General features: G+C 56.3%; 1 protein-coding gene across 1 annotated transcript in view; it reads right to left on the bottom strand.

Annotated features, from left to right (window-relative positions):
* The window catches only part of LOC125752101 (cadherin-23-like), a 285,602-nt gene extending 262,882 nt beyond the window's left edge, over positions 1-22,720 (bottom strand). The window contains exons 1-2 of the mRNA XM_035715256.2: positions 22,603-22,720; positions 16,372-16,449 (exon numbers count right to left, since the gene is read on the bottom strand). Of these exons, the coding sequence (XP_035571149.2) occupies positions 16,372-16,449; positions 22,603-22,669 (145 nt within the window). The 5' untranslated portion in view covers positions 22,670-22,720. The remainder of the gene's footprint in view (positions 1-16,371; positions 16,450-22,602) is intronic.
* Positions 22,721-25,668: the final 2,948 nt, after the last annotated feature.

Genomic DNA, 25,668 nt, shown 5'->3' with positions numbered 1-25,668 from the left:
ATGAATGATGCCTTGGCCATCTCCTGAGACCCACAGATGCACTGCCCGTGGGTTGCTCACTACTTCTGTGACCTTGGGCAAGTTTGTCGTTCTGAGCCTCAGTTTCTCCAACAGTCACTCAGAGACATCACTACCAACCTGATGGGTGATCATGAAGGTTAGGTACAATAAGATGTACAAATTGGTACCTCGTAGGCACTCAATAAACAGAAGCCATTATTACCACCATCAGTGCTATATTATCCAGAGGTACCAGAGCACCCTGAGTCCGAGGTTAGTCGCTGGTGCCAGGCCACCCACGTTCACATACTAGCTTCACCCCCGTGCACCAGCTCTGTGGTCCTGGGCAGCTGCAACATCTGCCCCTTTCCCCACCCATAAAACAGTAATGACAATGACAGCACTTCCCTCACAGGAATGGTAGGAGGGTTAAAAGAGCTTATAGCAGACACTGGCACAGCGTGAGTACTATATGCGTTGGTTAAATTAGATATTCTGGTGAGGCCTCTAAAGAGGTCTTCCTTATAAAGAAGTGGCCAATGTAAGAAACCCCAGCAGCTCTGGGTTTTGATCTGCTGATAGCAGGACACTGCCTGGCCGAAGCAAAGGGGCAGAGGATCACGGACTCACCAGGAAAACTTCAGGCAAAAGCAGAGCGGTTCTAACATAACGATGCCTTTGACCTCAAGGATCCTGGCTCTTGGACGCCCTGGGGACTGATGCTTGGTCACAAAGAGAATCACAACATCCTGATTTATGGGCAGGAAAAGTCTGGCCGCAGAGCTGGCTGGGCAGAGAATGCTAACTTCCTTCACTTTCAGCCCTGCTTTCCCTGCCACTCACTCACCTCCCCCAGAGCCAGAGAGGGGAGGCTGAGAAAGGGACACTCCCCAGGGTGAGGAATACGGGCGGGAGGGAAGGGAACCCTGTCCTTGTTCCTCATCATTCTTTTGATGGCATCAGACTGACCAGAAAATGCCTGGAAAGGAAAAGGCAATCCTCACCACTTGGGTGAGGGCAGGCGGGGGTTAACCAGCCTTGACGGTGTGCCAGGCTCTGTGCTGGGCAAATGTCACACGTCATATGTCACAGCCCATATGTCATCCCTCCAAATGGGGGCACTGGGTTGGAGCAGGGATAGCACCCTGCGGCTCCCAGGCAGCGTGTCTTCTCGATGTGGCCCCTGGTCTAATCTCAGGACGCAGCCTCCTTACTGCCGTGTCTCAAATAGACTCAGATATTTGGTTTTTTTTGGAGCTAAAAAGCAGTGCCACTTTCCCCATGGCCATGTTTCTGGTCAGTAAGGTAGGTAATCCTAGTTGCAAAAATATATGTTCTCCTCCCCTACCCTTCACCCACCTGCCCCATGATGAAGCTGTTTTCATTTTAGACAGAGGGAAATGCATCTGGGAAACATTTTAATGTTCCTAAATTGGCCTTTAGGCAAAAGAAGAGGTGTCCATCCTCAGATGCTCTCTAAGATGGGAGGTCTTCTAGTTTCCTGTGTTCAAAGCACGAGGCAGGGACTCAGCCAGGCTCAGGGGGTCCTCAGGCTGTCTACCTCTGAACAGTTGTTTGCTTTTAGAAAGCACCTGTGCACGCAGGGACAGGTGAGGTGCCCCAGGTGAGACAGGAGTCACCATCCCCGCCACTGAACACTTGGTGGGGGCCGGGCCGTGTGCTCACCACATTCAGAACTCCCCTCAAAGCCACAATAGTTTTGCAAAGTGCTCAGGACCAGCCCCATTTTATAGATGAGAAAACAGAGGCTCCCAGACTCAAAGTAGCTCCTGGAGGTTTCGGCACGCCTGGGGTGCGGCCAGGGCTCAGGGCTCCTCCTCGGCTTGGTGACCTACAGCTTGGCCACTGACGGGGAGGACAGCGGGTCCGCTGGCTTCAGAAGCCGTGCACTCCGCGTCTTCCTTCTCCTCCCTGCTCAGGCCCTGAGACACCCACGCCTTCCACCAGTTCACACCTCCTTGGGCAGGATTCCCTCGAAGCAGGTGGTGGCGGGGGGGGGGGGACCCTGAGGAGGGAAGCGGGTCCCTTCTCCTTAATTGACTGTAAATTGCTCCAGAGCTTTTAATGAAGGCCGTCAGGAGTAATTACGTCCGCGGCTGCTGGCCACTGTGTGTAAACACCGAAGGCGGGGCGGGGGGTGGCCGCACCGGGCATCTCACATCACATCGGGGCTCTCCTGTGCCTCCTTCCCCCGTGGGTCCCTCTCAGCTCACACCTCTGTCCCCGAGGAGGAGCCACAGCTGGCCAGACAGGGGCCCGGCGAAATAGGCAGCCGGCGAGGGGCAGTGCCAGGGAGCCATCGGGCGGCCGCCGTCGGGGGAGGCCAGGGTGGAGCACTCCCGCCAGACTCGGGAGCCACTTCCAGGGGCTGGGCAGCAGCACGTGGGGTCCCCACACCGGCAGCAGCATCGCCTGAGAACTTGTAGAAAATGCAAATTTGTGGGCCCCATGTGGGCCTACCTCCTGAATCAGAAACTCAGGGGGCCGGTGTGGCTGGCGAAGGTGGGGTAACAAGCCCCCCTGGGGGTTCTGAACGGCCGGGGAGAGGGAAAGGACGATGGGAGAGGCCTGCTAGCCTCAGTTTACAAGATGGGGAGACAGGCCTAAAGAGCTGAGGGTGTTAATCTCAGGGCGCACAGCTAGGAATGGAGCCAAGTGCACCCCGGGGATCAGACTGTCCCGTCCAAACCCTGGCACGGACATTCCAGAAGTCAGGGCATGAACTTCCCCTCGTCTATAAAGGGGGGGGTCAGCCATGGCCCTGTGGGTCCTCCAGGGGACCAGCGGTGGGAACCCAGCACCGGCTCACGTCGTTTTCATTCCAAGGTCCCGGCATCACACTCCGAGTCCTGTGATGTGACAGGACACAAAGAAGAGCAAGATCGAGGAGACGTGGACTGTTAAAAATAAGCGAGTGCTGAGACCAGCACCCCCCGGCCCCCCCGCCACCCAGGGCACAGACTGTTAATTGTTGCTGTGCACGCCTGCCACGGGGAAGCCCTGCCGCCTGAGCTCTCCTGTCCCCGAGATGTCCCCAAGCTGTGCCGTGGGTCTCCCCTCCATTTCCTCTGGCGGCCTCTCCCTCAGAAGAGGCTTTCCTGACCCAAGGCTGTCAAAGCCTAGGGATGGATGTGTTCTTGCACCGGGGCCGACACATGACTCATTACACAAAGGAGGAGTGCCACCTGTGGCCATTCCCCATGCCATGCTCCAAAGGGGACACCAAGAAAGGAAGGTCATCACTGTCCAGCTACTGCACGGTCCAGACGACCCCACCTAACAAGGCTTTAAGACGTGGTCCTTGCCCTCAGAGAGTTTACAACTTGGTCTGTTCCCTGGCTGTACCCCGGAAGTCCCCCTAGAACACCAAGGGGCTGCAGGGGTGGCTGATAAGGATGACACCCAGGGTGACCAGGGTTGACCTGAATGGCCAGGACCCCACAAGAGGGTTTGCACCCCTGGCCTCATGCCCTTGTGTCAGTACTGGGCAAGGCTGAGCCCATGAGGCCACCTCCCCAGTAGTGTACTGGGTCCCCGCACTACAGATCCACTTTGATCTGCCAACCCCAGAGGCAGTGAGGCTGGGCTGACCCCAGGGGGTGACAGGCTGCCACCAATCAAGGAGATCTGTCTGCGGGCTCTCACTCACTCACCTCCACTCTACCCAGCCTGTCTGAGGTGCCTGGAGCCAGGGGCCACACAGGGACCCAGCAGGCGAATGCCGCTGCCCTCACCTGCCCTTCCCACCCCAATCCAGGGGCAGCTCTTGATGAACAAGGTGGAAGGGACAATGACCTGCTGGCAAAGAGGCTGGAAGCTGCTTCCGGGAGACCTGACAGGGCGAGCAGGGTGCCTGGGCCCCTGCTGACACTACTGGCCAAGAGAACATAGGAGACAAACGCCGCCTCCCTGCCCGTCAGGGTGAGTTATCCACAACATAGGGTTTCTCTAGAGAGCTCATAAAGCAGCTGATGCGGCGAAGCAAGTCTACACTCAATAATCCCTCCATCTCACTCCAGTCGGATGCCGGCATATTCATCTTGAATTATCCTTTTCAAAGGCCAAATCAATCCTAGGAAGTGCTAGGGCTCTGGCCGTGCACAGTCCTGCTGCTAAGAGAGCCAGGAAAGTAGGATCCACAAGCAGTGATAGGACACCAGGGGTGGGGACAGAGACAGTGGAGGCACAGCTCCGTTGCCCAAGGGCAAGGGGCCCATGGGGACCAGAGCTGAAGCTCTTGTCCCCTGCACCCACTGTGGCATGCAGGCAGAGGGGGAAAGTGCAAGAGAGGCCAGAGATGGTGGGTGAGGAGCCCGTACCAGCCCTGGGGATGGAAGATTCTCCTCTTCACCCGCTCTGATCTACTCACTCCCAAAGAGGGTGAAGTATTGGTTATGGAGGGAGAAAGACTTGGGTTTGAATCCAGCTCTACAACTTCATGACCATGAGCCTTGGGCAGGTGACTACCTCTCTAAGTCTGTTTTCTTCACATGTAAAATGGGCTTAAAAACCACCTCCTGGGCACCTGGGTGGCCCAGTGGTTGAGCATCTGCCTTGAGCTCAGGTCGTGATCCTGGGGTCCTGGGATCAAGTCCTGTATCAGGCTCTCCACAGGGAGCCTGCTTCTTCCCCTGCCTGTGACTCTGCCTCTCTCTCTCTCTCTCATGAATAAATAAATAAAATCTTAAAAAAAAAAAAAAGCTCCTTCATAGGGCATGTGAGCATGAAATGAGCAGGCGTGCAAAGCCTTTGCATGACACCTGGCAGACAGGAGGGTGACCTGGAGGGAGAAGGTGGGCAAAGTCTGTCCTAGGTCGGAGAGCTGGCCACGGGGCTGGGGACCTCCGGAATCAAGGAGAGCAGATCCAGGGGCAGGCCTCTGTCTGCAGGTCTGGGGCAGCTGTCCTGTGAGGAGGAACGGGCTGACTCTAGGAGCCCCGGGCCAGACCAGGACGAATGAGGAGCAGCAGCAGGAGGGAGACCACCCATAGTAGGAAGGTGGCACTCATCGCCCAGGGGACAGGGAGGTGCCCACCGCTGCAAGGGTGCACCTGGCAGGGCACTGGGCGGCTCGGTGGTTGCAGGTCTGCCTTTGGCTCAGGTCGTGATCCTGGGGTCCTGGGATCGAGTCCCCGCATTGGGCTCCCTGCATGGAGCCTGCTTCTCCCTCTGCCCATGTCTCTACCACTCTCTCTGTGTCTCTCATGAAAAAATAAATAAATAAAATCTTAAAAAAAAAAAAAGGTGCACCTGGCACCTTCATCACCCCTTAGCAGACAGCTGCACCAATTGGCTTCCTGGTCAGGCTGGGAGGGGGACCAGGACCTCTGGATTCTCCCACCTGGAAAGGGAAAAATGCTCTTGGAAACAGTAACACATAAAACCATAGCAAATATTTAAGTGTTGACATAGTGGGTTTGGGCCACTTAAGATATCATTCCTGTCCCAAGCCTGCTTCTCATCTAGTTGGGAAAAGCACTGGTCAACGATAACAATATTAGCATCTATCAGTGCCAAGTTGGTTCTAAACACCTGAAGTTAACTTACTTAATCCTCACCCTGATCCTCTGAGTATACACAGTACGTTCATTCCATTTTCCAACTGAATAAACTGAGCAGAGAGACCTGGTGATACGGGCCACACTCGCTGAAGATGCAACAGAGGGCTTCTTGGAAGAGGAGGCCCTAAGGACAAAGTGGCTCAAGAAAAACAATGTCCACCATTTGTACAGGAACTTTATTTTCAAAGCTCTCTCATGAAGCTCCCTGTGACGTTGGCGAGGCAAGTAGGATCACGCCCGTCTCCAGAAGAGGAGTCGAGGCCCAGGGAGGCTACGGCCCCACCTGGAGCTAAGAAGGGGTAGAGCTGGGGTCAGAAGCCGGGCCTCGTGCCTCCCCTCCCAATGCCTGGAGCATCACACCGAGGAGAGGAAGGGGCAGGTGCCAGGTGAGGGGACCTGCAGGGACACCCCTGCACCGAGGGATGACTCTCCACGGCATGCACACACACCCCTTCTGACAAAATACCTCGAGCTCCTATCCTGGGCTAAGCTGCAGTTGGACAGTCAGGCTCACAGGTCCCCTGAGCCGCGTAAAGAACAGTCGGGGCAAGGGGGGTGATGACAAGTTCAAAACCAGCTCTGCCTACACCGTCTCTCCGAGCAGCTGGAAGGTTTTTGTCTCTTGTAAATCACAACTTTCGGCTGGTTCCCGGGGAGCCCAAGTGTTCCCTGGTGGCTGCAAGCTCAGCACATCCTCGCCCGACCACACCACACGGCTGAGCCAGGCTCATCGGCCGGCCCACCGGCTCCCCGCAGAGGGGGCGCCCGCCACCTGGCCACTCCGCTGCCGGAGGCCCCGCCGCCTGCCCTGCCGGTTGCTGGGAAAGGACGTGGGCCCGGGAGCAAACAATCTGCTTCATCTCACGCTCTCATCCGTCGTCCCCAGTCATTTTTTTAGCAATAGATCCAACCCTGCATAGTACGTCCAGCAAGGATTAGCAACTTTTGAATAATGGGGGGAAATGAGGCCTGGACGGGGAAACTGGTGGAAGCTCATTCAGCTGCATGAGCAGAGCCAGGCCGGGACCCATCTCCTGCCCCCGTCCTGGGCCTGTCTGCGTGCCCGGACCAAGCCGTGCTGGCCACTGTCCTTTATCTGGAGCAACGGCACCTTCACCCTATGCGGACCCTTAGCCACTGAGACCCTTTCCTGGGTGACAGGTCGTTTTATTTATTTTTTTTTTTAAGATTTTAATTATTTATTTGAGAGAGAGTAAGCAAGAGACAGAGAGAGAGTACAAGTCAGTGGAAAGGGGCAGAGAGAGAGGGAGATGGAGATCCCTGTTGAGCAGGGAGCCCAATGTGGGGACTCCATCCCAGGACCCTGGGATCATGACCTGACCCGAAGGTGGATGCTCAACCACTGAGCCACCCAGGGGCCCTATGGGGTGACAGTTTGAGGAAAGACCCACACAATCCTGAGAGGTAGCACAGTGGGGTATCAGGCATAGCCGGGAGCCTGAACTCTTAGGATTCAAATCCTGACTTTGTTGTGGGAGCTTGGACAGCTTGTGTGACCTCTCTGAGTCTCCACCGCGGGGATCACGACGGAACAGGCTTCCCATCACTGCGGCAAGGATTCAATGAGACCCCGCAGGTTAGCTAACTAGTAAGACGTATGTACTAAATAATTACTGTTATTATTTTTATTTTTAACCACAACAACCTATTTCTGCCATCCAAGACACAACACAAATTGCTTGTGCCGTGGTTGGTCGGCTGGTTCCTCCACCTTCTGAAAGGCCTCTCCTAGGGCTCCAGCCTGTCAAAACCCAACCACACGCTGCCACCTTTACTATAAATCTTTCTCTGTCCCTGTGCCCAAGACGAATTCCCTCTCCCTCTGAGCATTAGCAGCATCCGTAGCTCTTGCTCCCCACTTGCCTGGGGTGAGCTGGGCATTTACCATTGGCCTCCTTCTTCATGCCTATGGGGGCTCCTTCAAAGCAGTGACCCCCATACAGGATCCCAAAGTTGTGGTTGAGGGCAGAGCTTGGGGTCAGGCACCAAGAAGTTCAAGCCCAATTTCCAGCTCATACAATGCTGTGTGAGCCTGTGCAAGTTGCTTATGCTCTCCGAGCCTCTGCGCCCCCCTCTGTAAGATGGGGGTTACATGGCCCACTTTCTGGGTTTGCCGTGAGGATTCAATGAGCCCTGTGGATGAAGTGCTTCCCTAGACACAGGGTAAGTGCAGAAGGAAAGAGAGTGACTGTTTGCCAGCTACCTTGAATATGCATGTCCCTATCCCCACCCCCGAGCGTGGCCTGGCACAAGTGTCCAGGACAGGCCATTAATGGCCCGCCCACACGACAGGTGGCACATCATCGTTATCATTAGTGTTATTATGGCAGCATCCAAAACGCCCAGCCCACCCCCACCCTCGTGCTGAGGGGCAGTGAGTCCACAGCCAGGGTAACCACAGGCTCAGAAATGCCCAGGCAGGGGTCTCATGGGAGTGGCTACAGACCACAAGACCCCCCTCCCCCAAATGTGCACTCCTATGTTGCCCTGAAGAAAGACAGAGAGGAGGCAAGGCCACGGAAGTATCTAGGCCTTCCAGGAATCCTGGGAGTCACCCTACCCCCGCTCCTAGAAGGAAGAGTAAAATCCCTACTCTGAGGTCACCAGGAACCCAGGGCTCCAGGCTCCTTGGTCCCAGTGTCTGATCACCTGGACAGAGAGTAAGTCTCCAGCTTTCCTCCAAAATCTCACGCCACCCCCTTCCGATGCCAACAGCCTCAGGGAGCGTCCGGGCTGCCTCACTTTGTCTCCTTATGTCCTCGACCCCGGACTGTGGCAGCTGTGAGGCACCTGGAGCTCCTTCTCCGAACCTGAAGTCCAAGCTCTCAGTTCACCAACCCAGGACAATGCCCCTTCTTCCCCAGGCCCGTGGGCACCAGGCACCTGCATGGGCAGAGCCCTCTTGAGCCCCTTCTGCAGCTGGCATTTGGGGTCAGGGCAGGCTTCGGTCTGGAATCCAACAGGAACTCTCTGGGGCCCCTGGGCAAGCTCGCCACCGTGGGCCTCAGCTCTCCCACCTGGAAACAGGGAGTGTTGGACGAAGGCAGTGGTCATCAGGGTGCCTTGCAGGAGGCCCTAGCTGTTCATCACAGGCCCTCAGAGGGTCCTTCAGGTTGGGGGTAAAAGCGAGGGTGAGGGATACAGGCTGTTACATCTCCCCACTGTCTCCCTCTGACCCTGACTTCATCCACAGATGATTTCCTCTCAGCATTATTATTGTCCAACACACTGTATATCTCCTGCATCGTTATTAGCTACCGGGCTCCCAGCCTCTGTGCAGGTGGTTGCCAGGAAAGCCCAAACCACGCTCAGAGCGCACACCCAACTGCTATTTGGGACCCTCTCACTGGACTCCCCGCATTTAACATCCCTCTAAAATCTTTGCCTCCGACCCCTGCCGAGGAACTACTCTGGGGGACCATGACCCCCCGTCCTCCGTGTCATTCCTAACGAACGCTTTGGTTCAGAGAAGAAACTTTCTCACCCTGTGAGTTTTGTTCATCCTCTCCTGAGACATGATTCTTCCCAGAACAGGCACAGGGAGGGGGGACAGCCCCCTCCAGGACCCCAGGTACACAGAATGTCCCCCAGGAGAGGCCAAAACCCCTCCCTGGCCCCCCCCTTACCCACCCCTCCCCACTTCTGCTCCAGAGCCCCACGCCCGCAGGTCTGGGCACCCCTGCGTGTCTGCAGCTCCCGCGGGGAGCCGTCCGAGTGCTTGCAGGCCCTCCGCTCCCCTGTCTACTGAGACGGCTAACGTGGGGTCGGCCCACCTGAAAATTGTCTCCCCGGGTCCAGACGGAACAGCTGGGCATTGATGGCGTTTGCAGGGAAATTAATCAGCGCCGACTGGCCGCGGTGCCAGCCGCTGCCTGGGCCCGATCCATCCTAATGAATCCCGAGCTCCCGCCTTAATGGCTCCTGACAAGACTAATTGAGTCACGCAGGTGATTAGCGTGCACATTATCACCTGAATTGTGGCTCAGGATGCTTTGGGGGTACCAAGGGGTCTGCTGGGGGGAGGTTGGCTCCACGTGCGCCGACCTTGGCGACATACGGAGGGTCCGGGAGCCAATGGGAGGGGGCTCAATGACATGCGCAGCATCCCCTCGTCCTCATGCCTTCTTCGTTCGTCCCTCTACACTCGTTCAGGTCTGCTGAGGCCTCTTTGACCCCCGCACTGCGCCCGGCACAGCGCACACAAGGGCCCAGCTTGCTCAGCTGCAAACTGGGGACAATGACGCCTCTCTGAGGCTCCCCGTCTACAGGAGGCCAGGTATTGAGAACCCTCATCAGAGGCCCTGGCAGGAGGCTGGCCGTCAATAAATGCTAGCTAATATTATCGCTCCACATCTCATATTCTACATAAATACTAAAATTATAATTAATTGTAATGTCGATATTAATAAAAGTAGTAAGTGAAAACGAACAGCCGATGGGGAGTTACACACAAATACCCACGGCGGAACTCACTGAGAGCTTTCAGAGAGGTGAAGAGAAACCGGGGGCGGCGGGGGGTGGGGGTGCAGGGATGGCTGCAGGCCTCCCGAGCAGGGTGACATCTGAGCTATGCCCTGAAAGATGAGTAGGAATTCACCAGACAGGAAGGAGAAAAAGCACTCCCTGCGGAGGGATGAGCATGGGAAAGGCGCAGCGGGGAGACAGAGTGAGGCACTGGGGTGCGGAGTGTGTCCCCACGGCTGGAGATCAGGGTACCTGTGGGAGCAGAGGGTGACAGGCCGTGATGAAGTTTTCACTCCTTCCTTTAGGACCTTGGGAGGCTTTTGGTTGGTGGTGTTTAGGACTGGGATAGAAGGAGTGATGTTGGTGCCCAACCCCAGGGACGCCGTCCCCCTCCAGGACCTGAGGTACGAAGATTAGGGTCACAGCCAAGGTAGATGGATGAGGAGACCCCGCCGCTCACAGAGCTGCTCGGTCGGCCCAGTGCATCCATGCCAGGCCTCACCCTGCTGCTTCTGCATCTCTCCCTGGGGGAGATGGCACCCTGAGAGCCCCCAGCAAATATACCACATGCAGCCCCAGCAGGCTGCTGGGGTGATAAAAACAAGACCCCGGCACAGCGTGAGCTTCGTCATTCACAAGCACAGGCACGCTCAGCGTCTGTGCCATCTGGGGCACGCCGTCCCCTGGGCCCGCTTACTGGGCAGCCATCCCTGTCATCACCAACACCTCGCTCCTGACACCCTCGGGAGGGGAGCACCTGGCCTGGGACTGCGGGAGGGTGAGCAGGCTCAGAGCCAGCTCCAGACCCTGCCAGTTGGAACGTCCCCCGCCCCCCCCCTCCAACAGGCTCGTACACTCCAGACTTCACTCCTTCCCCGAGGTACAAGCCACGCCCGGGGCTGGGCCCTGGGGACACAGAGATGGTCCAGGCCACCTGGAGGTACTGACCGGGCAACAGGAGAGGCAGATGAGCATCTGAGCTCTGTGACAGAGACTAACAGAGGAATGAAAGCTAAGGGAGCAGCACTTGAATCCTGCCTGGAGAAACACAGGAAGGCTGCAGGGAGGGGGCGGCGTCCGAACGTACCAGACCATCAGATACGTGCTGACCAGCAGAGGCTCAGCACGTTCCAGGCCTCAGGAGCAGCAACTGTAGGCAGAGGTGGGAACCTGACTTTCATGCTCACAGAGCTGCACAGGGGCTGGTGTGGCTGGAGTGGAGTGAGCGGGGGTGAGGGGAGGAGATGGGGTCAGGTAGGAAGCTGGACCGCCGTCAGCCTTCCCGCCACTTTCATTCCAAGCAGGATGGGGGACATGAGCACACTTCATGACAGGCTCTGTCTTGGGTTCAAAAGCACCCCTTGAGCCCTCGGCTGTAGGGGTGGGAGAAGGCTATTGTAGGATAAGGGGGCAACTGAGACCGTTGTGAAGCTGCTGGGATAATCCACACCTGGACTGTGGTGGTGAGAGCAGAGGGGCGAGAAGTGAGAAGATTCTGGAAATATTCTGAAGATGGAGCCAACAGGATTTCCTGATGAACTGGATGCAAGGTGAGTGAGAAAGGGAAGACGCAGGGACGACCCTAAGTGTCTAGCCTGAGCAACCCGGTTTGGGGTAGGGGGTGTGGTGGTGGGGGGCATGTAGTTGCAATTGAGATGGGCAAGGCTGCAGGGGAACTAGGGTCTGGGGGGGGAAGGTCAGGAGTCCAGGCCAGGCGCACTGAGCCTGAGAGCCCGTCAGACATCCAAGTGGAAACACTGAGCAGAGAGGTAGGCACACAAGTCTGGAATGTTCCCTGCAAGGAGGCCCAGGAAGGAGATAGAAGCCGCCGACCTGTCGGTATACGGACAGGACCTGAAGCCATAAGATCAGAGGAGCCGGGCATAGGGCTAGAACTTGGGGAAGGCATACAGGAGCTGGGCCTGGGGCCCTGCCACGCTCCGAGGTGTGGGAAGTGTTCAGGAGCCAGGAGAGGAGGCTGGAAAGAAACAGCCAGAGAGCTGACGCCCTGGTGGAGAAGACCCAACTGCCAAAAGGCCACAGGTCTGAGAACTAAAGACTGGCTTTGGCCACCTGGAGGTCATGGGTGACCTTGACATGGGCCATAATGGTGAGTGTTTGTAGTGGATTCGAGAGGCCACCTAGAGGGAACACCCAGGAAGCGTCCAGCCCTCATCCTAAAGGTGCCAGGTGGCCATTCACCTGCTAAGGGCCAGGGCCACGGTGGGGGTGAGGCCACCAGCCCAACCAGGCATTGAGTCCTTGATCTGCCCTTGCTCTGCCCTTGCTCTGCCCCTCCCAGGCCAGCTCGGCTGTCTGTGACAGATAGTCACGTCTGGAGCAAGATGCACAGGGACAACGGGGCCCTGAATGTTAACGGGCCGGGGCCGGCGGGCAAGGCAGAGCTACTTGATGACTTCATTTTGCTCCTGTCTTCCCTGGCTGGGAGATGGTCCTCCAAAAGAACATCAGGCAGAGGGAATTGGAGCTGGAGATGGGTGAGGAGATAGAGTGACACATCGTAGCCTCATAAGGGATGTGGGACAGCCGTGCTGTGCCCTCCCACCCCGCTCCCCAGCACGCGGCTGCTGGCCCGCTGGCCGGAACTGAGGCTGGAGAGCATGAAGAATGGAAAGGCTCAGAAGGTCTGGGGTGAATCCAAGTCCCAATCTCTAGCCCGGGAGAGAACATTCGCAGGAACTACACACCGACAGAGCCTGCAGCCAAGTCTACTCTGATTCTTAAAAGGAATTTGAAAACCCATTAGTTAAAACACTTTGTACACTACCTCGAGCCCTCAGTAAACACTGCTATTATAATAGCATGTTATACATATATAGTATATCATGTGTTGTATTACTATTATTAATCTGTAAGGCTCCAGTGGTCAGAATTAGGCTCAATCAATGGTGAGAGTTCTGGGGACAGATTTCAGATTAATATTAAGGAAGAATTTTTCATTCCCAGAACTGTCCCACAGCACAAAAATAAACTGTCTTATAGGATCATGAGCTCCCCATCATCATGCATTAAGCAGAAGCAAAATAATCAGCCCCAGGGCTGGAAGCTGGTCTGCCCATAGCTCTGACCTCCTGCCACTTTCAGACTGGCTTGGGCTCTGCCTCTAGCCGTGGATATTGACCACCTCACTGGAACCTGCTCCTCTATGCACCTGTCTGTCCCCACTGCAAAGCTCTGGCTGGCAGGACAGCTCAACCAGTCATCCTCGGGCCACACACAGGCTCTCCTTTCAGTAACAAAATATTCCAGGTATGGAATCCAGAGAAGGGACTAGCCCATCCCCACTTTGCAGGCTGGAGCACGGAGGTTCAGAAAGCAAAGGGCCAGTGAGAGCCAAGCCTCGAGGTCAAGCCTCTAGGCCACCCCCCCTTCCACATGGCAAGCAGGGGGCTAGTCCCTCAGACAAGTGTTTCAACCCTTACCCTCTCCCTGGCCTCTGCTGGTCCGAGGCCTATACCTTGTCACAACTGCGTGAGTCCATACCAACCTCTGAATGGCCCAGGGCCACACAGGTGATAGCACACAGGGGAGGGCTCCAGGCCTGTTATCTGAGGGCCTGGAGATACACTGGGCCAGCAGGAATGCCCAAGCCAAAGCCCACAGGACCCGCCTTCCCCATGCCCTCTCATCGGTGAGATGGGAGATAAGGCCCAGAGAGGGGAAGCGGCGTGCCCAAAGCCACACGGTGAGAAACAAAAGCTGAATCCATGACTTTCAGGCCAAAGCTTCCTGCCCCATCCTGATGCCAGGGGAAGGGAGGACGCCAGGAGGGTATGGGCCAGCTTTGCAGCAGCCCCTGCCTGGAGAGATAAACAGAGCTGTCTTCCAGCTCACTGAGCCCTCTCTCATTCCTACGGTCCCCTAGAGCCAGGGATCAATCCCCACTGCACCAGATGGACGCCCCTGCTGTGACTGCCAAGCGCAGCCTTAATGGGGCCATGTCCTAGGAGTTGCTCCGGGAAGCCGATCGATGCTAGCGTTTGCAGAAGACAATCAAGAGCCAGAGCCAAAGGTAACTAGAGCGGGGCCTGCTGCAGGGCTCACTGGGGTGGGGGCGTCCAGCCTAGGGCTTATGACCATCAGCACTGGCCAAGCAACATCTGCCACACCCCACCACCTTCCCCGCACCACAGGCCTCCAAGAACCCCATACTCGGGGCTGGGCAGGGTCACGGATGGGGTGGCAGAACCAGCACCGCACACCTGAGAGCAGCCTTCATGTCTCCTGGCCCGCAGCTCTGGTCCATTAGTGGCTGGCCACACCTCTGCCTCAATGGCCTACCTGTCCCAAATAGATTCCCTCCAACATAAAGCAATGTCCAGAATGACGGGGTTAGAACAGACACTTCTAAAGATTAGCTGCAGGAAACAGCGTGTGAAGGAACAGAAAGGGAGCCTTTCGGGACCCTGCTCAAGGGCCACCACCTCCCAAAAACCTTTCCTGCTTCCTCCTGCCTCTGCTCTGTCCCCTGAGGAACACCCCTTTCTCTTTCAATCCTCCACTGGGACTTAATCAGACATCTAGCCCAGCCCCCATCACTGTGGCACTGACTTCTTTATCCCTCCGTCCAATTCCTGTCTGGGTGCATGGCAGCCAGGCCCCAGCACAGAGGGTGCACATCCTCTATATCTGATAAACTGCTGAATGAACCGAAAGAGCCTCCAATGATAATAAAGGCTGCTAACATTCATTTATTTGCTGAGCCACATATGCTAGGCACCTACTATCCTACCTCTGCATCAGCCCCATGCTGGGCCTGGGCTGTGGGGAGAAACCCCAGATGAATCGAGAAGTCCATATACATGCCCTGACACAACCCAGAGGGGAGGAAACAGCTCAGCAGCATCTCCAAGAGACTTCTAGGTACCCTCTCCACCCTCCAGAAGGTGGTAAGCCTGTAGAAGAACATTCCAGAGAGGCAGGCAGCCTCCTTCTCGGACCACCCTTTAAATACCTACATCCACAAATCCAGCCTTTCATTCCTGATCCATGGGGGCTGCTAGTCACCTAAAGAACTGCCACATTCCACAGAGGCCCCCATGGGCCCTAGAAATGAAATGCCACTGGACCGTGGGGATAATCCCCACAATAGTCAGAAATACACCTGCTATGCCCCGCACCCACCTGGATAAAAGCTTCCACCAGGAAGAAGGAAGGGGAAGACCTCTTAGGGGGCTGCTGTCATGCCACCAGCAACAGCAGGAGAGAGTCTGGGGCCTGTTAAGGCTCCCCTCTTGAAGCAGAGATTTTCTTTGAAGAATTTCGCATCTACTCTATCAGACATCTATACTTGGTTTTACATAAAAGAGTGTTTAAAATGTCCTCTGAGTTAAATATCTTTACACCCCTCCACTATCCAGACCATCCCACTTTATTCTCAAGGACAAGCGAAGCTCCAGAAAGATGCACCACGCCAACCCCAGATGCACGCTGCTTCTGCTGCACAGCCCCACCCCCAGACCCACGGGGTAGGCACACCTGAGCTGAAGAAGCCCCAGATGGCAGGCACTTTACCTAAAACAACACCAATAAGAATGAGGACCGAGGAGGCAGTGTGGATAGAGGTGGGAGGGACTTTTCCAGGCACCGCTGCTTGCACGCATGCTCATAGGAACAAGCATGTTCCTGTCAGCACAGCTGCAAGATGGGTTTGTCCAATTCAACCCCCATTTCTTAAGAAGCTTCTGGTCCCCAGAGCCGAGCGAAGGCCATGGGGCTATGGGTGCACACCTTCAGTTGCAGGTGTAGAAGCCAGGCACCCAGGAAGAAGATCATGGGGACAGAGCCGGGTCATGAGGGGATTCATGCTGGGTGGAAGGGGCTGCTTGTGATCACCTCCTAAATAGTTAATTTTGTTTTCCTCATGACAAAAACAGGCACACTCCACACAGAAAACCCAATGACCACGGAAAAGTGCAAAAGGCTATGAAACAAACTCTCTGACAGCCAGCGTCTTTAAATTATCACAAAGAGGAACGAGCCATTCTGTAGAACAAAACTAGTGCAAAAGTGAAAGTCAACTGACTTGGGCTCAGTGTGATAAATCCTTGGACACTCAGAACTCCCCTATGTTGGAAGAGGAACAGCCCGGGAAATACTGAGCGTCCCATCCCCAGGGACAACCAAGGAGGGGCCATATGAACACCCATCAGAGACACCATGCAAGAGGCTCCAATAATGGGTGGAAGATGGGCTCAATCTCTAAGAGCCCCTTCACTTGGGGGGAGAGGAGCCCACCCCATACCTCCCGGCATGCCCAGCCGCAGACCCTGCGCCAACTCACCCACGGGCGTGTCCTCGCTGATCAGCAGGTATGTGTCAAAGAAGTGGTTGGTGAAGAAGGGCAGTCGGTTCACCTGGCCTGGAAGTCAGAGGACAAGAGTGTCAGGCAAGTACCCTCATGCCAGCTTCTGTAAGGAGACACAGGGTGGGGGCTGCAGAGAGCATGAGCCTGGGTCCGCTGCCACGGCCACCTTCCCAGGACCTCAGCAAGTCACCATCCCCCCTCTGGGTAAGTGGGAAATAATGCCGGTAGGGAGGGTGAATGGTCAGCGAGGCCACTAACTCCATGTGGCCATTATATCCCGGGCCACGCTGAGACACGCCAAAGCATAAAATACATGCAGGATTTCAAAGACTTTCTATGAAAAAATGGGTGTAAAATATCCCATTAACCTTTTATATTGATTATGTGTTGAAATAAAAATATTGCAGATATATTGGGTGCAACTTCTTATTTAAATGAGTTTCTTTTCTAGTGCGGTTCCTAGAAAAATCTCAACTCACACACACATTGTATCCCTATCGGGCCACCTGGCTGCAGATGGCACACGAGCGTGTCAGGGCCCCGGGCGAGGTGCCTCCATGGCTATGAGCCTAGTGCCCAGGGCAAGGCGTGGCACTCGGGAGCCCTCAGTAGGTATTTGTCGTGTGAAGGAGCGGCCAGCCCACCCCACAGGATGAACAGCCACCACTGCCATCTCCAGAACCCTCCTCCACGCTGGCCACTGACGTGCCCCTCCATCCACCTTCACGCTTTGGCGGGGCTTATCATCTCCCCGTCTCACTGCGGAGAAGAACAAGGCTTGTAGGGAATAAGTAGTAACTTGTCCAGGATGAGTGAGTGGCACAGGCCTTTGGGGGTCCCTGGGTGGCTGGCCCCATACCCCACCCTAACGGGCTTGGGGAAACGGCCAGTTCTGGAAGGAGTTGGGGGTGGGACCAGCATGAACTGAGGAATTTAGTGACTCCGAAGATACCCTTTGTTCCATGAGTCCCCTGTGTGAGGCCCCCCAAGGCCGGCTTCACCTGTCCCCCGAAACCCCCTCTTCATGGCCTTCAGTAGTGTAGTATAATAAAAAATACATTCGGTCTTTGTCCCAGTTCCTGGCCCAGGGCTTCAAAACTCCTTAGAATTTCCAGAGCAAGAGGAATTGTCTTTTGTCCTTTATATGGAGCCCCTGTGGAGCACAGCTGAGTTTATGGGACCGCGAGGACCCCGGGTGGGGCTGGTGGGCAGAAAGACCAACTGGTTAGAGGGGGGTTACTGGTTAGAGAGTGGGTGCTTTCCCCCACCCGGACCTCCAGGGAGGGGAGGGGGCTGGAGATCTGATGAGTGTCCAGGTTGAAGGCATCCACGTGCTGGGAGGGTGGCCTACCTGGAGAGCACACGGCAGCTCCACCCGGCCCTCGCCCCGCTCCCATCTGGCCGCCCTAGGTCGTACCCTTTGTATTAACCCAGCAAATGTAAGCCAAGTGCCTCCCTGAGTTTTGAGAGTCCGTCTAGCTGATCAAACCTGAGGAAGGGGGGGTGGGGTCCCAGGAACCCCTGATTTATGGCTGGTAGGTCAGAGGGCAGAGGGGCATCGTTTCCTCCTCCTCGTAAATCTGCTCAGAATGATGCCATTTCTGATTCCTCAAACCTTCTGGCCACTGTCTCACGTCCTGGCTGGGACTGCTGACCCTTCGGCCTTTACCTGTCCAATTCCTATTCATTCTTCAAGTTTCATCTTAGACGCCTCTTCTTCCAGGAAGCCCTCCTCGATCACCATCACTACAAACCTGAACTCACACACATTCCTCCCCCCTCTCAGATCAGGAATCCAGAGCCCCTCACTCATATAACAGCCTCAGAAAGAGGCCAACGGTCAGGGGTCTTGCCTTTGTTCGGAATGTCACTGGGCTTCTTTCTAGCCACATGATCGTCCCATGCCTCAGTTTACCCAGGTGTAAAATAGCAACAGTAAGACTTACTACTTCATGGTGGTCCTGAGGATTAAGTGAGATTACACACACACACACACACACACACACACACACACACACACACACGCTTATCCATGCCCCAGCACACAGCAAGCATGGGAACTACTATTAATATTGGTATTTTTTTTAAGATTTTTTAAAAATTTATTTATGATAGACAGAGAGAGAGAGAGAGAGAGAGGCAGGGACACAGAAGGAGAAGCAGGCTCCATGCAGGGAGCCTGACGCGGGACTCCAGGATCGCGCCCTGGGCCAAAGGCAGGCGCTAAACCACTGAGCCATTCAGGGATCCCCTAATATTGGTATTAATAACAGTGCCACCCACTCAGCCAGAAGGGCATGCTTTGGATCACCAAGCGGAGCCTTGGGCTCCAGGAGGGGACTCAGGCTGAACCCAGGCAGAAGGCTCGGGGTGCCGAGAGAATATAGGGGAGGGATTGGGCAGCAGGGGGAGGACACCAGTGAGGAAAACCGTCGCCTGCAGCAGCATTATTCATTTTAGAATTTTCTTTTACAGGACCTGCGGATAATCAGCTGCGGAGAGCACCGCACGCATGAGTAGCTAGCTGGCAGGGCCTCGGGGGGAGGTGTCCCCTGCCACATACCAAGCAGGGCCCATGTTCTCAGAACAGCCCTGCTGCCCCCGGGGGCCCTGTGGCCCTGGGCTACCAGTGGAGCACCTGGGGACAGACCAGGCGGGGGCGTGTGGTAGGTGATGGGGACACAGGGGTCTTCAGTGATGGAGAGTCCCAGCTTCGGGTGCCCATGACCCACTCCTCTGTCCGGACCCCCGCCCACCCCACACACCTGACCCCCATGAGTCTACGTCCTCTGCTCGCTCTGCCCTGGTGGCTTCTCCCCACCTTCCTGGCCACTCACACTGATCATCCCCTGCACAGTTCCCGGGGACCCCCCAGCTTGGAACACCACAAACGCCGCTGCGCAGCGTCCTGCTTCTAACCACAGGCCCGGGGGGACGAGGGAGCGGGGAGGCTCCGGAGAACACAACATCCCAACGACAGAGATTCGGGAAGGGCGTGGAGGAGGGCAGTGTCCTGGCCCCGGGCACCTGATCCCAGAATGCCTGGCATCAGGCACAATTTGGGGATGCCAGGCCAGGAAGCGCTGACTTTCCTCAGAGTCGTGGGGTGGGGGATTCCTCTTTGGGCCTGACGAACCTTGGCGAATGGCAGAGCCTTGAGGCAGCTGGGCCTGAATCCAGCCCACACCTGCCTCCCCAGGTGTCTGATTGCTCATGGAGGGGCTGGAGACCCCTATGGGGGGGGGGGGCATGACAAGGGAGGAACCCCAGGCAGAGAGGACAAATGTAGGGGCCTTACATCTTCTGCCAGTCGCTGCTGTGCGGCCTTAGGTAAAGCTCTCTGTCTCTCTGGCCCCCATTTCTAAGCCTCAGGGAAAAAGCCCTGCCCTGCCCTGCCCTCTCACCCGCCTCCCCGCCAGGGGCGTCCTGTGCACTGCGTCACTGTGGCTGCAGGGTGGTCCACGGGAGCCCGGGGGTCAGAAGCCTGACACGCTGCTGTCGGTTACAAAAGTGGGTAGCCCCAGCCAGGACCCTCAGGCCTGGGGACCAATGGCATGACCTAGCAGGGTACTCAGAGGCCAGGCCAGACAAGGATGGGCCAGGGCAGGCCTGCTCAGGCCTTCACCTCCTGCCTTCCCGACCGGCCCGCAGATGGGGAACACACTGAGGCCAGACGGAGAAGGGTAGCAAGCTTCGGCAGAGAGAAGATGACGGGCTGACGAGGGGGTCTGACATCTGAGGGGCGGGGTGGTTAGGCCGGGATCCTGACCCACCTCTGAGCACCCAGGATGGGAGGAGAGACCCACTAGGGCTGCGGGGCAGATGCAAGGTGGGGAGAGGTAATGTGGGATGGTCTGGGGGACAAGGGAAGGGTTAGGGGTCAGGAGCTGGTGTTGGAAGGGCAGGGTGCGAAGATGGTGTCCTTCAGTCCCTAAGTCAGCCATGGTCTCACCAAGCCAAAGGAACGACGCTGGCCACCTCCGTCCACCTCGGACAGGGACCAGGAAGAAGGGACTGTACCCAGCATGAGAGACCGCGCCCCTCACATACATGCAAAGCAGACTAACGCCCCCCCACCGCTCCCCAACTCCGAGAGCTGGTTTTGCCAGAGTTGCTGGGTGCTCTCAGGCAACTTGCTTAACTTTTCTGTTTCCTGTGCCCCGTTCTGCGTCCCCCAGAGAAAGATAGAGCTCCTAATCAAAGAGCTAACACTTATTTAGCACCTAATATGGGCCGGGAGCTATTCTACGTGCTTGATAGGTGCGTTAACCCAACGGATCATCCTGACAACCGAAGGAGGGGAGTCCTATTGTCCTTCTGACTTTAGAGAAAAAAAAGCTGAAGGCCAGAGAGGCTAAGGATGCCCCCCCAAGGGAGGCCACTGGAGAAGTGGGGCTGGAACCCAGGAGTCCTGGCTTGGTGCTGCTCCCTGGGGCCCACCTGAGATGCACGAGCCCTCTTGCATCCCCAGAGCTCAGGAGGAAAATGCCACCTCTACGGAGGATACAGCCAAGCTCTCAGCGCCTGTTTTATTTTTACATCTGTATTTGTTCTCGACAGAGGGGGAAGGGCTCCAGCGGCCAAGGTCATGGAGCCCCTGGGGAGGCAGGGGAGAGTGTCCTTCTAGCATCCGGCAGAGCCAGAGGGTCAGAGCTGCGTCAGCTGCCCCCGCTGAGGCCTCCCCGCATGGGGCTCATAGGGGTACCCTGACCAAAGCTCCCCAAGGAGGATCAGAGACCCGGACTGAGGCTCAGCCACGCCCCGCTCTGCATGCCCTTGGGCCAGCTGCTTTTCCAGGTGTCCCTATCTCTGCAACGTAGGCGAGGGGTTGAGAGGGTCTGAGAGCCCCTCTGGCTCTGCCCCGAGACTCTGTGAGGCTCTGTTGTAAGCCCGGGCTGCCTGACTGGAAGTGAGCCCCCCTCACAGAGGCAGGCCAGCAGAGACCCTTCCAAACTCCGCGGCCAGCAGAGGGGACCTCTGGGGGGCTCTCAGGCAGCCTGCACCAGGCTGGCTTCCTCCAGAGACTCCCTGGCTCCCTAGAGTTATCAAAGGACCTGGCCTCACTCAGAAACGTGTTTGCCCATGTCACCAGGCACACCGTGCCTGTAGCTCTTCCCCAGGGACACCCTGGCCCCAGGGGACACTGTGCCAGCCCTGCCTGTGGTCCTGGCCTTCCTTCAGCACGGCCCAGAGCTGCTTTGCTCCTGGCCACCAACTGTCCGGGAGCCAAGGGACAGGAAGATGCCCGGGTCTCTCCTGGCCTCCTCCATGGGCACCGGAGCTGTCGCCGATCTGGCTGCCGCCAGTGCCAGGGCAAGGAGGGCAGGTCCTCCCAGCAAGGGGAAAGGGCTCCTCACAGCCACACCTAGGCTCAAGCTGTTCCCTCCTCCGGGATTCCCTTCCTCCTGCTCCCCTAAAGCTTCTTCTCAGTCTTCAAAGCCCCGAGTAAATGTTTCCCTCTGTCTGGGTCCCACCTGTCCCCGCAGGCCCAATGAGTCTTTTCTCCTGATGGGCTTCTCTCCTCCTGTATTCCCACTCGCTCCCCTGCATTCCATGTAGTAAATCCTAGCTGTGTCCCCTCCCACCCCCACCTCCACCCCCGGTTGGTTCTGGATTCCTGGAGCTCACAAGCCATTGCTTGCACACCCCAGCACTGGGGATAGCAGACACACACAGTGTCCCACGGCAGGTGCTCAAAGGGCCGCTGTGAAACTGAAGAGAACCGGCCAGTCCCCACATCCCGCAAGGACGGTTCTGGCACCCATGCCTCCTACCCCTAGAGCTCACCTATTTCTAAGGCTCCTCCCCTCCCTTCACAGGGAGGCTGGTACTTTCAGCCCTGTGAGTGCTGTGGAAACAACTGAGGCCCAGGGGACGGTGGCTCAGCGGTTTAGCGGTTTAGTGCCTGCCTTTGGTCCAGGGCATGGTCCTGGGATCTGGGATCGAGTCCCACCTTGGGCTCCCGGCATGGAGCCTGCTTCTCCCTCTGCCTGTGTCTCTGCCTCTCTCTCTATGTCTATCATGAATAAATAAATAAAATCTTAAAAAAAAAAAAAAAAGAAAAAAACAACTGAGGCCCAGAGACGGAAGTGTGTGCCCAGTCACAGGGAAGTGTATGCACAGCAAGGCAAGGTCTGCAGCCCTCTCCCAACCCCTGTCCCAGAGCACAAACCCCACGGGGCAGGAAGGGCAGAGGGCTGGACTTACCCCAGCATCCAGAGATCAGCACAAACAGCCAGCCCACGAGGCAGCTGGTGGCAACGTGGCACCTCATGGCTCCTAGGGACACAAGGAAGGAGAGGGTGAGAAGCCTGCTCTTTGAGCCCCTCCCACACCTCCCCACCCCTGCAGCCCCAGGGAGATCAGGCCCCAGAAAGAGGAAAGGGAATCAACTCACATGGGGGGTGGGGAGGAGAGGAGGGGAGCGCAGCAGGGAAAGAAGAGAGGGTCTGCATCACTGGGTTTCATCATCGTCCGGGGCTGGGTATGACACAGTGGCCTGGGCTGGGGGCGGTGGCAATGGTGCCCCCCAACCCCCACCCCGGAGCAAGCTCAGCTGCCGGCACAGAAACTCGTGACTGAGGCATTTGGGGCTCGGTGGGACGAGGGGTTTGCTGCCTGGGCAGCCCCAGGAGTCAGGGGGCTTGGTTAGTCTGGGGACAGGGATAGGAGATGGGTGCTGAGTGTGAAGTCAGGGGTCGAAGAGAAGGCCTGCAGGCCCAACACCCCGGGTCCCCTCCCCAAGTGCCCAATGGGCCTGTCTTTTCCCGCTTTTTATGTCACTGTATTATCTCATAAACTCGGATATGAAATGAGGCAGCAGGCCATGGTGTACAAAGAGGCACAGAGAGGGAAAGTAACGCACAGGGCTCCACAGCAAGCCTGTGGGGAAGCTGAGGCCAAATTCCTAGGGGCTCAGAGCAAAGTTCCAGAGAGATCTGCCGCCCCCCCACCCTGAGGACAGCTAGGTGAGATCCCACCTCTAAGGGTGTCGGGGAGGGTGGCTGCGCCTCCCACCAGCGCAGTGGCCCCGTAACAGCAGGGTCACTGTTCTCTGGCTCCTCCTTACCCTCACAGCAGCCCAGGGACGGGCCTCCCAGAGACCAGCAGTGACACCGGGAGGGACCCGCTGCTCAGTTGGGAACCCCTGCCTGTCTCTAAAATGCCAGCCCTGTTGGTGCAGGGACACAGCGCGCTCACCTCTGCACCGCCTCAGGGCCTACCTAGCCAAGGGCCCACACATCATCCTCTAGTTCCACAATTTGCTCAGAGACTCCTGGCTAATGGGTGCAGGGGTCAGAATCTGGACCCAAGTCCAGCACCACCCCCCTGGGCGATGAGTGATCTGGAAAGACACGGAGGTGAACGGGAGCTGAAGGGCAGGGATCTTTGGAAAGCCTTCCTTGCAAAGATTTTCTTTGCAAAGATCCATCTCTGAAAGATCTAGGGGCGAGAGATTCCAAATGAGTCACAAGGTCTGATCCCTGAACTCCAGACCTGGAGCAGCCTTTGTCACCCCGGGCCCTGAGTGGCCTATGACATGACGGGGCCAGAGTTCCTGCCATACACACCATGCCGTGGCCTGTGACGCCCCCTGGTTTCAACCCTCCTAACACCGTATTTAAAACGGCCTGATTACTAGGCAGGAAACAGGAATTTGAAGAATAAAAGATTCCAAGATGTACTTAAATAATAAAAGATGCCCCCCTCCACCATAGATTCCTGTATTTCCACCCCCTTGAGCTTCGGGACGTTAACAGCCCATCACAGGGTTATGAACCGATATGCTATAGGGACCAGGCCAGGAATATAAATGAGGGAGATGCCAGTGGGTGGGGATGATGGCCACTCAGAAGCCACAGGCTCTGTCCAAAAGTGGCAGCCACTGATGTGTTCCAGCCAAGAGGGAACGGACGGGGCACGGGCCCAGTGTGGCCAGAGCTCCTGATTCTTCTCAACGAAAACCCGGCAATCTGGCTTTTTATCTGAATTCAATTGTTAAATGTTGGCAAATAATTTCATTTTTATGAGCCTAACAGGACGTGTCTGATGGCCGGAGCGGACAGGCTGGGCTGGGCACACATCCGACCAGGCCCTCCTCCGCACCCAAGCAAACATGTTCGCATTACACACACGTATGGAGCAGTGCGGCTGTGTTTATCTTTAGACTAATGGAGTCTGCCTCTACACAAAAGAAACTTGCTTTTCTCACATCATGATATTTCACGGATGACCCTCCAGGTCAACACTGCTCCATCGACACCCTCCTCTTTAGGAGCCAAATCGTAGTTCAGAGTGCGGATGTGCAGGTGAGAGACACAAGCATCCCCTACTGTTGGGCATGTGGGCGTTTCCAGGTTCCCACCACCGCAGGCAAGGCCACAACAGCACCCCCCCCCCACCCCGCATGTCATTGTGTGAGGACTTGGGTTGCTCCTGAACGTGGCTCTCCAGCTGTGGCATTACTGGGCTGATGAGCTACAACACCGAGCATGTATGTAAACCTCTAGCAGACATGGCCATGTTCTGTTCTGGAAAGGTTGTGGCAATTGCCTCTCCCTCCGGCAGCGCACGAGAGGACCTCTGTGCCCACCTGGAAGTGATCCCTCTTTTAAATGGCTGCCAATCGGACGCATGACAAATGGTATGGCATTGCTGCTTTCATTTGCATTTCCCTAACTACTAGTGAGGTTGAGCACGATGCCTTTTTCTAAATGTTCAAAGCACTTTCCATCTGTTATCCTGCGTTAGCCTACCATATCCTGCAAAGAAGCTGGCCAGCACTGCCAGCATTATCCCTGATTTACAAGTGGAGAAACCGAGGCACAGGGCAATTAAATGACAATCTGACACCTCCCGGTGAGTGAGTGCCTTAAAAAAAAAAAAAAAAAACTCCAGTCCTCTGCCTTTCCAAACCAGATGTTATAAGAATTAAACAACATCTGCCAAAAACATCATCCACAAATAGCTGGGGAGTGCAGCCATTCTGTGCTGGGTGTTGCAGGAAGTTTGCAGTGGAAGGAAGGAAGGAAGAAAACCAACACGTACTGGGACAACTCCCACGGACCAGGGATTTTCAGAGGTGTCATTTCATTCAGTCCTCCCAAATGTCTCTATAATGTAAAAACTATTGTCCCCATTTTACAGAGAAGGAAATTAAGGCTCAGAGAGGTCCCTCCAGGGTTGGAACTGGCTCCCTCCCACTGTGCCACCATCACCCATCCCCTATACACCACCCACCCCACTTCCTAATGTATCAAAGGGAAGGGCCCT

This window comes from Canis lupus, chromosome 4, assembly GCF_003254725.2.
Source record: "Canis lupus dingo isolate Sandy chromosome 4, ASM325472v2, whole genome shotgun sequence".
In the NCBI taxonomy this organism is placed as follows: domain Eukaryota; kingdom Metazoa; phylum Chordata; class Mammalia; order Carnivora; family Canidae; genus Canis; species Canis lupus.
This window is presented reverse-complemented; position numbering and strand designations above follow the sequence as displayed.